Source organism: Cygnus olor, chromosome 7, assembly GCF_009769625.2.
Source record: "Cygnus olor isolate bCygOlo1 chromosome 7, bCygOlo1.pri.v2, whole genome shotgun sequence".
Taxonomy (NCBI): Eukaryota; Metazoa; Chordata; class Aves; order Anseriformes; family Anatidae; genus Cygnus; species Cygnus olor.
Window position 1 is genome coordinate 12,274,370 of NC_049175.1, and position 12,310 is coordinate 12,286,679.

The window sequence follows — 12,310 nt, forward strand, 5'->3', positions numbered from 1 at the left end:
TATTGTGCTTATGACTTGTGATCAGAAGTCTAACATTTTCATTTCAGGAACAGTAAAGGTGAAAAAATATCATCAGAGCCTGTCATTACAGCTGGAGTTTTCAACAGTTCTGTTAAATAAGAGCCTGCCTGGACATTTTATGCCCGATTTTCCAACATGTATATTCTATTCCTGCCTGAGAATCCCACACCACTGGAAATGCCTGCGTATCATCAATGTAACACGCTCTGTAAACACAGCCTAGCACAGCCTAAGTCAGTTTCAAAACAGTAGTTAACAATATCTGTAACATAACAGACAATTAGTTTCCAAAATAGAATTAAAAAAAGCAGCAGACATAAGTTCATTTTGCTAACAGCTAGTCTTCTTAAAGAGGTTACCCCCCCAGTTTAGCCCATTAAGGCCTCCCCAGCTCTGCCAGTGGAAGAAGTCATGTACATGCTTTCCAGTTCAGGCAACACCATGCACATTGGTGCTGATTATCTTCACCGGCCGCTGAAGCAGCCAGACTGACTTTGCCTAATATGGATTAAGAAACCAATCCCTGTGGCAAGTAGAGCTTTGAGAGGAGGAAAGAGGTAAGGTAAGGTAAGAGGTAAAGTAACAGCTAAATAGCACCACTGGTGACACTGAGGGGGCAAAGATGAGCAGTCAGTGATAAAAGTATCTTTAGTTAGCAGACATACACCCATTTGCGAAGATACTGAACCTCTCTTGACTAAAATTATCCCAAAGCATCAACTTCCATCGTAACATTCAACAGTATGGTCAGTAATCTCTGGATTTAAGAAAAAAATAGAGGAGGACAATACAGCCCTCAAGACTGCTGTCTGAGCACGTTAAAAAAAGATTTATAGTGAGTATTTGCCTATTACATGTGAAAGCTCATGCAGGGCTGCTTTAAAAAACAAAATTAAGTCGGATTTCTTATAGTAATTTTTAGATTTAAAAGACAATTCAGCATTATTTCCCAGGTGATAACAAGTGTTCAGAGCAAGTTTGACAAGTTTCTATTCAAGTTCATGAAACAGGGTTATGCAGGATTCAATTTATCAGTTTTAATATGCGCTTACTGCTTCCCAACAGAAATTCAAATCAGTTCTAAAAGTTATGTATAAACTACAAGAAAAATCTTTACTTGGCACCAAAATCAAAACTCTGAACAAAGAACTACTAAAATATTGCATAATAGAGGTACTAACTGCCTTGTTTCGATTTGAACTGTTTGTATCAATTATTGTGCCAAGTAACTTGCAAAATTGCAATAGTAGCAATTAGAATAAACTCTTACTAAGCCTTTTCAGTTTGCTTACGTGATGCTTTAATACTGTCAGAAGCACTGCTCCATCTCTCAGTAGCTTGCAGATATGACTCAAATGCACAGCTCTGAAGGGAGCCCATGTGCACACTCTTCCGCAGTCCTTACAAGACGTTTACCCACTTCTGCTAGCAAACTGCACTAGCAAGGAGCAGAAACACACATATAATACAGGTAGGAATAAGAAAGTCCAAGGAACTGATACACTGCGTCCTTTAGGCTTTTCCAAATCCCATTCCTACAACACTCTATATGTGTACAAGTCTTTTATCAAAAGTTTTATTTTTAGTTCTTAAAAAGAGAAAATAAATCACGCTGCTTTAATCAGAACTGCTCTATATCATATATTGGACTGTTAAAAATACACAGAATGCTTCTGGCCTGTGGCATGCCAAGTATTCATTTCCACCTTACTCCAGTAGCCAAACCCATCTGTACAGCGCAATGCTGATCCACGTATTGAGGCAGGCCACCTCCCCTTGGGATTAAAGCCAGCCAATGAGGCCTCCACAGCCCCAAGTGAAGGGGTTCCACGCTGGAAACAAAAACTAGCGGCACTGTCCCGCTACATGGCGGGCAAAAGTACAGGGACACAGCCATGTGATCCAAGGGAATGCTTTTAAAGTTTAAAATATGCCCATTCTTGGAAGAACTACTGTGCATACAGTTCCGCACAGGCAAAAATACTGATAGCCTTGGGCTTGATGTAGCATAATGAAACAAAAGGCACATAATTCAAAGACATAATGCTCCACCATGGATTAGTTCGAAACTTACCAGGTCTTTTTCTGGCTTTTTCATGCCCTAGTTGTCCTAGGTCGTTGCATCCACACGTATACACAGTCCCATCATCCAGGACAAAAACAGTGTGTCTCAGTCCACATCCTACATCTCTGACCTTTTTATTTAAGAAAAAGTCACTTTTTCTGGGTTCTAAAACAATCTCTTCATCAATTCCACCCAACCCCAGCTGTCCAAATGATGCATTTCCCCAGCACAACATGTTTATGTTCTTGATTGCAGATCTTCCAGCTTCACTCTTCTAGAATTTTCCTTGTGTGTAGCTGTTCAAGAAAAGGAAAATGTAGTTTTTCAGAATTGTCCCCAAAGTTTATCTCCTATATAGCATGTAAACCACATGTTCACTTTCAATATAACCATATATTAAATTAGTGAACAGTTTTCAGAAGGGTGATTTACTTTCTCAGACAATATTTACATTAACTGCAGTAAGATGCTTTCCTTCCTATTTCAAATTTCAGTTTTAAGATGTGCAGGTCCTCAGTTTTATCAGTTTGCTTTAAAATTTTTTAAATATTATTCACTGTAAAGCTTCTCTAATTCCTTATCTAGAACTATTTAAATGACAATCACCACCAATTCTAGCCAACCAGAGGAAAAGTCCTCAAATGTCTTCTAAGGAGACAGCACAGGCAAGTTAATTAACATGAGGCCTTGCACGGCTCCAGAAAGCTCTGCGTATGGCTTTGACGAGAGCCCCAAAAACAACATTTGACTCACAGCCTGGAAAAAATTGGTCAGCTCTGATCAATCCAGTTACACAACACAAAGAATAAAATGATGTGTCAATCATTATATTTAAACAAGCATGAGTCAAGTTAACTTACACAGCAAAAGAGAATAAATAGGATAGTCCCAATCTTGAACCAGAACACACGCTAGCGCTTCACAGTTCCTGCTGCAGTAACAGGAAGTCACACAGGCAGAGTCATCCCTGCTAACTCGCATCCCTAACTAACACCTCTAGATTGCAAGTAACAGTATTTATACTGACAGGCTTTGTACCTATTTGGAGAAGATACAAAACTATGCCCCCTCTTCATTTTCAGTATTCCAGATGGCAAAGAGCTTACGATGATATTTACTATTACTTGTATCACACTTCCACAACAGGAAGTTTCCCCATGTTTTCAGAGCAGTTTAGGAATCAGTGCAATACAGTGCAAAATCACCATAAATTTTCATCTGTGATCATTAGTAGGAAGTCAGCACGAATCACATAATTTGGAATACAATGCACAACACATGCACTCAATCTTATATTGTGCAGGGCCATAACATATATAAATTGCCTACATATAAGACTGCTCAGAGAAGCCAGATGTCGGTTAGCACCGAAGTGTTACGTAAACCAAAGAACAGCAGAATTCCTGCTAGCACAAGATGAACTATTTTTCTTTGCACAAGTCAAAATACAGTAATAAAGATGCCTCTTTTTATGATCTCACAGAAAACAAACAAACAACCATACAGCTTAAAATATATCGCATTCTGTTTACCTATCTCAGGAGATGAGGCATGATCAAATACTTCCCTAGCTATATCGTACCACGTTCAGAAGCAGACATCAAAATGAAGACATCTTCAGTTAAGACATAGCTATGCAACAGCAACTTTCACAGATCTGTAAGTGCAATGCAAGCTTCAACCTGCAATACAAGAAGTTTAAAAAGATGTATGATTATAGTGCTTCAAGACTTCCACAGGCAAGACTGATCTCCGTTTGGGAAAAAAAAAAAAAAGAGGAAAGTTTCTCCTCTCTGCTTCCCACAGAAGGTTTGTTTGTTTGAAGAGCCAGCACCCAAAAAAAGTTTTGTACTTTAACCTTAGATCCCGGCAGCGCTTTTCACTCGCACGCAGTCACGCCAGCCCCGTCCCACTGTCAGCTGCAGGCTGCTAACCGCTCCGCGTGAGGTGAGGTGAGCAGGCTCCCAGCGCTGACACCCGGCAGGAAAGCAGGCAGCCCCCGCCCCAGCCCCTGCCAGCAAGGGCCCAGGAGCGGCGCTACCGGCCGGCCTGGCCGCCTCCCGCAGGCTCGCTCCAGGGAGCAGGGAGCAGCCGGCCCGCAGCTCCCTCAGGGCGGGACGCGCCGCCCAGCCCGGAGCTCGGCAGGGCCCTGTGGGGGCGGCCACGCCGCGGGGGAGGCCGGGGCTGGGCCGGGGCCTCCTCCCGCTGCGGCGGGGCGGCGTCGGGCTCCCCCAGGGACACCCCGGCTGCGAGGCGGCGACGCCCGTAACGGTCCCGGCCGGCCCGCACCTGCCCCGCCGCTCCCCCCTCAGGCGGCGCCGCTCCCCCCGCCCGGTCCCGCAGCCGCCGTCCCGCCGGCCCCAGCCGCACCGCGGAGCCCGAGGGCGGCGGCGCGTCACAAAGCGGCGGAACTCACCGGCTGCGCCGCGCTCCGCTCCGCTCCGCTCCCCCGCTGCCCAGCCCGGCGCGACGCGGCCCGGCCCAGCCCAGCCGCCTCAGGCACCCCGGGCAGCGCTGAGGGCGGGAGCGGCCCCGCCGCGGAGCGCTGACAGGGCCCGGCCGGCGCCGTCTGCGCAGGCGCCAACTCCGCGGGCGGGGCCGCTCCGCCGCCCAGCCTCGTGCTCAGGGGCGGCGGCGCGGCGTGACGTCACGCGGCCCGCGGCCGTTTAACGGCCGGTGTGAAGCCCCGGGTGGCTGAGGGCAGGCGGGCTAGGACCAGTTCCCGGAGGTGCAGCGCGGCGCTACTCGGGTGCTCTCCGTGCCCTGCCGGCCTTCGCGCTTCTTCCCTCCGCTTCGTCCCGGTGTCGTAGGGCGAGAAAGCGGCGCAGCCTCTGGCTGGCTGGAGGCGAACAGAGGTGGCAGGCTCGGGACGCGCGGTGCCAAGGCGGGGCTGTCCATCCTGCGGAGCCGCATCTCACAAGCAGGAGTGAAGGCGGGTGGCTGAGGGGTGCGCTCCGGTTACCGGCTCCTCTCGGCGTCAGGGCAAGGCGGACACGTTAAAGCGCTGGTGTGCACTAAGCGTGTATGTCCAGTGCAGCAGCATACGCGTTAAAGCAGCAGAGGCATCTTTTAGGCTTTTGTTTCGTTTCCCTAGGATTCTGTTTTGTGCTGGAAGGAAAATCCTCTGCCCTTCGTGTAAGGGGGCTGACTGAGAATCCGAGTGCAGGCTCCTTACTCGGCAGCCTCCCTGTAGCAGTTCTGTGAGCCGCGGGTGCATAGGTCAGCAAGTAAAAAGGGCCAGGACCAGCTATACCTCACAGTAAGTGCTCTCACAGACTACGTTAAGAAAGGCGATATGGTTGGTAGCATTTTGCTCTCTAATGGAAAAGGTTTGTTTGCTTCTTTGCTTTAAAAAAAAAAAGGCAAATCGGATGTCTTGGTCTAGCCATGAAATGTTCCTTTGTGTACCTATGTAGTTAAGACTCCATGGGACTTGTGGTTCTAATTTATCAGTAAAGATCCCCGTGCAGAACCGTTAAATTCATAAGTAGAGAAAATGACAGCTGCATGGCTGACAAAGCCTAAGTGATGCAGCACTTTTCAGGGTAGCAATTATGCAGCCTTGCTGTTTAAAGGAGGGATGCAAGCAATTTGTCTCTCCATTCTGCTTGCAAGATTAGAAAGTTAGCAGCAGCTGTTATACATAGCAGACACAGGAAAAGATTTTATTCATTATCTTCTACGCTTCCTTTTATTTTTTTTTTTTATATGTCACAGAATATCCTGAGTTGGAAGGAACCCACAAGGATCACCGAGTCCACCTCCTGGCTCCACACAGGACTACCTGACAATCAAACTGTGTCTGAGAGCCTTGTCCATCAGGACAGTAACTGTGAATAATTACACCGTGAAGGAGGCTTTAAATATTAAGTCATTCATTGTGCAATGTGTCCTCTGACCAGCATGTGGGGATATGTCCATGTACTTGAAGATAACATTAATATGCCCAGTGCAATTATTATGTAGAAAATTATTTTGATAACCGGCCTAACACATTAAATAAAATATATTAAATAAGAAACATATAAAGCATGAAACAATATACAATGTTACCCTACAAATCTCACCTTCCTTGTGTAACAGAATTGCTATTTTATTTAAAATATTTTTTTTTTAGTTTCTAAATCACAATAATGCAAGTAAAATAACTCAAATATGCCTTTTTAAATGAATTATAAAATGTATTTTTATTCCACTTACTACCCAGCTTGAGAATTTTTTTTTTCTGTGCCAGATGAGCCATATCCTGCTTATCTTAATGCCTTGAGAAAGCCCCTTCCTTTGTGGGGCTAAAGATATAAATGCAGGGGCAGGGCAAAGGGAGTGCCCATCACTGCTTGAACTCCCTGCTGCTCAGTACAACCAACTCTGCATCCATTGGCATCAAATCTGCCAAACTGTGGTTGTGCAGTGCCAGCGGTCAAGAGAACCGTGGGCAAGCATGCCTGCACCTCACCATTCCTGATGTCCGTTCTAGTACTTACATTAAAAAAAAAAAAAAAAGATTTGGCAGTGGTGCAAAATCCAGTGAAAACAAGAAGTGTAAATTTAGTCAACTTCAGGGAAGTGATTTATTTCTCTGAAGTGCCTTAGCATAGAGGACTTCTTATTACACTTGCTCAGTCTTATTATTGATGATCATAACAAACAGGAAACTCTTTTCAGTTGTCCTGCCATTATTAAAATAGCAGTGCTCGGTTACTGCCTGCTGATTGCTGCCAGTCTGATTGGTTTTTTAATTTGTACCCCAGTTAATCACCTATTCAGACAACATAAAAATGAAATAAAAAACATATGGAATGTTACCTCATATATACCTTGTGTTTTAATACTGGAAAACATAATTCAGTTAATCTACATATTTTTTAGACTACTGTGTTGTGGAATAAAACCTCTTTATGGTGAATACAGAGATGGACTCTGCTCTCTGCCTCCATTTTCTCCTGGCAACACTCAGTACATAGTTTTTATACAGTAATTCCTCATTTCTAACCCCTTTGTTTTATACTCTGATATGTCACAGTCTATGGAAAATAGAAATGTGTGTCCAGAACAGCTGATAACATGAAATTAGAGATGTCAGCATTTTGCTGTGAGAAATTGCTAACCTTTGTGAGAAGCCTTTGTGTGTAGAGTATTCTTGATTAAGACAAAGGAAAGGCTTTAGGCTTTAGCATGCAAATAGCCTTACAAATAAGGTATGCACAGACATTTTTATGCCGTTTCAGTTTTCCATTTTATCCTTACATTTTTCACGAGATCAATATTTGGGTGTTAGCGAATTAATGAATGTGCGCCTATATAGGCAGACATAACTCACACGTACGCATTTTATATGCTCTGCTACTTTATAGCTGAGCATGTTTTAGTTCTCGCTCTGCCCACCCTACACATTGTGGTGATTCTAGTGAGCTCAAATTTACATGTGTTTACCAATTTTTTATTAACTGATGGCCGTGTAGTGAAAAAAATGAACAGTTTTTGTACTGTGAATGTAAATCAGTAAATACTAAATCTAAAATACTGCAAGTTCTGTGTCTAACCTGAGGCATCTAATTAAGGCAGCTTCTCATTAGAAGCACAGGAGTCATATCTTCAAATAAGATAAGCAAGAACAAAAGGCTGCAACACCTCATTCCCTTCAACCCCTCAGGCCACAAAATAGCTAAAACAGCCAAAAGAATGCTATTCACAGAATGACAGATGTGAAGAAAATGGAAAAGCAGCGAAGGACAACCGTGAATGCTGGACAGGAAGACTACAATGAAGGGAACAACCTGACCTTTGCATTAGGTATGCAGCTCTTGTGCTCACAAACTTCTGCATGGATCCAATATCCCCAAGCCCACACAAAGAGCAGCTGGTACTTGGAGCAACTACCCCATTTCCTGGCAGTATGGCAAAAGCCGCACAAGTGCCTGGTCGCCTGCAGGTTGAAGATGCTGAACATTTTCAAGCATCCCACGCAGAGGGCTAGGAGTGCAGCCCTTTCCCGCATGGGACACGTTCTCCTCCTATTGCTCTGGTGTTTCACACTATTACATGAATTTTTCTATTATGTAAGAATATAACGGTAGGCTAGGTACTAACTGCACACCAGGAAATTCCCCTGTAATCTTTTTGTTTGTTTGTTTGTTTAAGTATTGGATGCTGAGTCACCAACTCCCATGTCATTAAACTGGGCATTTGGTCAGGCTGAAATACTGAACTTTGATTTTTAAGGTATACTCCTCCAGAAGTACAAGATCAACAATTGAGCCAGTTCTGCCCTGCAGAGACCAATTTGAGAACACACTGAACCTCAGCTTATAAAATAGCAGCTCCAAGTGGTGCCACATGCTGCTGATTCTGACATGACACTGTGTCTTTGCATGGCAGGATGATGAAGCACCCTAAAATTAGCCTTCTTACTATTTCGTAAAGAGCAAGCAGAAAGGTAGCAGCCTGCACTGAGGAGAACAAAGAGACACAGGAGAGGACCAGAGCTGAGGCTCACACACAGGCAGGTCCCCGCACTTCATGGTGAGCACTCTTGGCTTCTTTGCAAATTTCCATGTTGGATTGTTTAGTGTCCTTTCTTATCCCAACCACAGGGTGACCTGGTTGTGAAAGAAGAAAGGTGACCGTGCAAATGGAAGGGAAGGGGGAGGATCTGTTCTCTCAGGGGACTTGGGAAACAGCAGAGGGAACAACTAATGGTGAAAACAATACAGATGGTCTCTTTTCTTAAGAGGGATGTATGTGTTGGGGGGGGACTGGCACTCAATTCACAGAATGAAGGTTGTTAATGGAATGGAACTGGGAATGGAAGAAAAAATAGTACTGGTATGGGAACCAGAAATACCATGATAAAGCCCCCTCTTTCTGTTGAGCCAGAATGAATTTTTCCAGACATTCAGCTCTTTTTCTACCCCATTTCTTGGGCTTTACAAGGAGTAAGATTTGAGAGAAAAAAAAAAAAAAAAACATAAAGGCAGAGGGAAGATATGCATGGATGTGTCTGGGTGCAAGAGTAAAGGAAAAGGTTGTGGACCAGCAAGAAATTTGCAAATAAGAAAAAAAAACTTTAGTTTTTGATTTGAGTATCAGAGGGCACAACAGGCAAAACATCGAATGGATGTTAGGGCCAATTGCTAGGAGAGCAGAGGACACAGCATGTGTCTCTAGGAAGCAGAGGATTCAGCCATCAGCTCAGTGCAATAGCCTGTGGCCCTGTGCCTACATGATTGTCAGGATGTGCTGTTTTCTCTATTCCTATGGTAGAATAAGAAGAATAAATGGGAATAAAATAATTAACTCTGAGAAATAACCTGTGACCAGTATGTTCAAATTACATGCTGCTGCTTCTGTTGGGAGTTTGCTTTCAATAATATGGGACTGTTTCGTAACAGATATTTATGTTTGGTAAAGGTGGTTGGACAGTACTCTTTGCAGTTTTCATGATTTAGTTCAGGATAAGACTCATGATTTCACATGTATTACTGAAACCCAGAGGGGCATGATACTTTAAGATCTATTTTGGTGCAGTTAGCAACTGATATTTGGTATAGCATGGACTGAAATGTGGTGCCAAAATGGTAGAGAACCTGTGCCACTTGTATCAACTAGTGTAGGAGATCTCTGTTCAAAACATGGATTAAATATTCATAGTGGATGAAGATTCTTGGACAGGTAGAAAATTAGATTTTTCTTGCAGAGGTTGTTAAAGGGCTCCACAGAAATTATATGTGAGCAGTCAGAGATTGGAGTCCTTGGGAGAACTTAACTCTGAATTTCCTATGATGTAAGTCTCAACCTTACTACTGGAATAGAAGAGTTCCAAAAATTTTCACATCATTTTGGAGAGAGAAGTAAAGTAAATTGCATAAGATGAGCAATCAAATCCTCATAACTATGTGAAAAAATGGGATCACTACTGCTTCCCTGTGCATAATTCATATGTAGATAAACTTAATGGCTGTTCATGTTTCTGGAGATCTTGCATCCTGATACTTAATAAGCTACCATTTAGGAAGGAAAATTGCTGCAGACTAGTGATCTTTTGTTTCTATTTGATGACATTGGACTTGTGCAAAATGCTGACAATTTTGTTTTTGATTTTTAATGAGTGATTTAGAGACTCTTATTTCTCTCCACAAAATCTTAGGACAATGTTTTTAGAAGACTGTTTCTTTGTTTATTTGGTCTGTCAGCATCAAAAAAATGGCTTCAATTTAAAACTTCACACTTGTAAGGGGAGGCCAAAGCAACTATATATCATTTTCAAGCAGAAACAGTTGAGCAGCCACCTGTGGCAAACCTCCATCGCATTTAGCTGTCATTTTTTTCTTGGATAAGGAGGGTGGTATCAGTGATCAATCAGCCATGTCTGACTGATGAAGACTTTCCTGTCATTAATGTCAACAAGCCACTAGGACACCACTAAATATGATCATTGATCCCAAAGAGAAATGATTGTTTGAGGAGTACTGGATAGTCCCCACTTAACATGTGTTGAATGGGGGGGAAAGTAAGTAAGTCTTTCCTTACTTTCATAAAAGAACAATACAGGGTTACTTCCAGCTTCTGCGCAGGGTTCTAGAGCAGAAAAAATGACCCTTAAACATACATAGACATAAATTTGAGTAATCCTAGGGCTTGGATCTATGGAGATTCAAGAGAGATTATTCCTGAGACACTCTTAGGAAAAGACAGCATTTCCATGAAACTGAGACATAGCAGCTTCCTTACACCCCAGTGGGGACATCCAAAACCATACAGATTGCCAGCAGGAGTCAGCTTGAAACTCCAATTTCATCACAAAACACTTCCACAATATTTTTTAGCTTGTAAACTTGTAGAACTTTTAGCTTGTAGACTTGTAAAAAATATTGTGCCCAATATGGTAAAACTTTTGTAAATACAAACAATTCAATACAAACAATATTACAATACTATAATTGCTGATAAGCTTGAGGCAGACTCAGACAGCTGAACACTCTTTAACAAACAGTATAAATATTACAAAATAAATTGTTTTCAGTATAACTTTTTTAAATAAAATGAATGAAATTAATATTTAATAATTAATGCTTATTTGACCTGATGACCAAGTGGTTGTTTTGTAGTAAACAGTATTAGGATTAAAAATTACTTTTCCTGAGAAACAAATGACGTGATCTTTATATTTTTTTCCTGGCCTCTTGTTCAAGTTTGAGCCTCTAAATAGTTCATCACCATTATAAACCTGCTTGGGTTATCTTCCAAGTATATAATAACCATAAGCATTAAAACAGTCTGTTTATAACTCTAATAATCCCTTCTGGCTTCCCTGCAGAATTGTAATAGACATGAACTGAGAAGCGTTTTTTTTATAACCACTACAACTAGTCATAATTTCCAGTGAGTTATATCAGCAATGATCTCTTAAGAATCTAGGATTCTGGATTACAGTGTTTTCAGGTCAAAACTTATGGTCAAACTTTCAGGTCAAACTTTTTATCTGATGGCTAAGATTTAGTTTAGAATATTTAATAGCAATACGTAAAAATCTGAAGTCTACACTTTTACAGCTGTTCCTATGTGCCATTCATTTTACAGCTAATTTGGCTGAATACAGAACTCACTATTTGCCCCAATAACAATAAAACAAAGAGGTATAATATTAATTTTCCTGATGTTTTCTAACAAGACCACAAGTTAAAAGAAATACCATTTGACAACACAATTAATTTTTTTGAATATGTACATTTACATAATTTAAATGGAAACTCAAAAGCTCAATAAATTAGCAAATAAAGTTATCTTTATAGCTATATTTCAGGAAATGCATTTTTTTTAAATATTTGTAAAATAAAAAAAGTTTCAAATCAAAGATTCAAAGACTATTGCTTGCCTCTGCCATAATTTCTTTGGACATACAGTAATCAACATAAAAAGAATAAAACCTGAAGCCAATAATATATTAATTGTCACATATTTTCTGATGTAAACATTTGGCTGCAACAAATCCTGCATCTCAGGATCTAGACCAGAGAGATTTTCATTTCTCTGCAAAAGAACTGAAGGCTTTCTGTTGCTCAACATGAGTGGACAGCAAGTATTTCAGGATTAGGAAGAACATAACATAGGAAATACATAAACACTTTCTTAAGCTTTTCAAATTCAGGAAAGAAAACAATACTGTTTGGAGCACTGTTATCCCTTCTTAAGAGTTTCATGAACATAATCAAAGGGAGCCCATGG

The 12,310-nt window shown here is 41.9% G+C and overlaps 1 protein-coding gene across 8 annotated transcripts in view; it reads right to left on the reverse strand.

Moving 5' to 3' along the window:
• HERC4 (HECT and RLD domain containing E3 ubiquitin protein ligase 4) overlaps nt 1-4,676 on the reverse strand; it is a 35,174-nt gene extending 30,498 nt beyond the window's left edge. For 2 of the 8 annotated variants that reach the window (XM_040563127.1, XM_040563121.1), the window contains exons 1-3: nt 4,503-4,652; nt 3,669-3,768; nt 2,096-2,382 (exon numbers count right to left, since the gene is read on the reverse strand). In XM_040563127.1, coding sequence (XP_040419061.1) covers nt 2,096-2,321 — 226 coding nt within the window. In that variant the 5' untranslated portion in view covers nt 2,322-2,382; nt 3,669-3,768; nt 4,503-4,652. Of the gene's footprint in view, nt 1-2,095; nt 2,383-3,618; nt 3,769-3,944; nt 4,231-4,502 lie in introns of those variants that run through there. The other 6 variants (XM_040563124.1, XM_040563125.1, XM_040563120.1 and 3 more) reach the window with 6 other exon arrangements.
• Nucleotides 4,677-12,310: the final 7,634 nt, after the last annotated feature.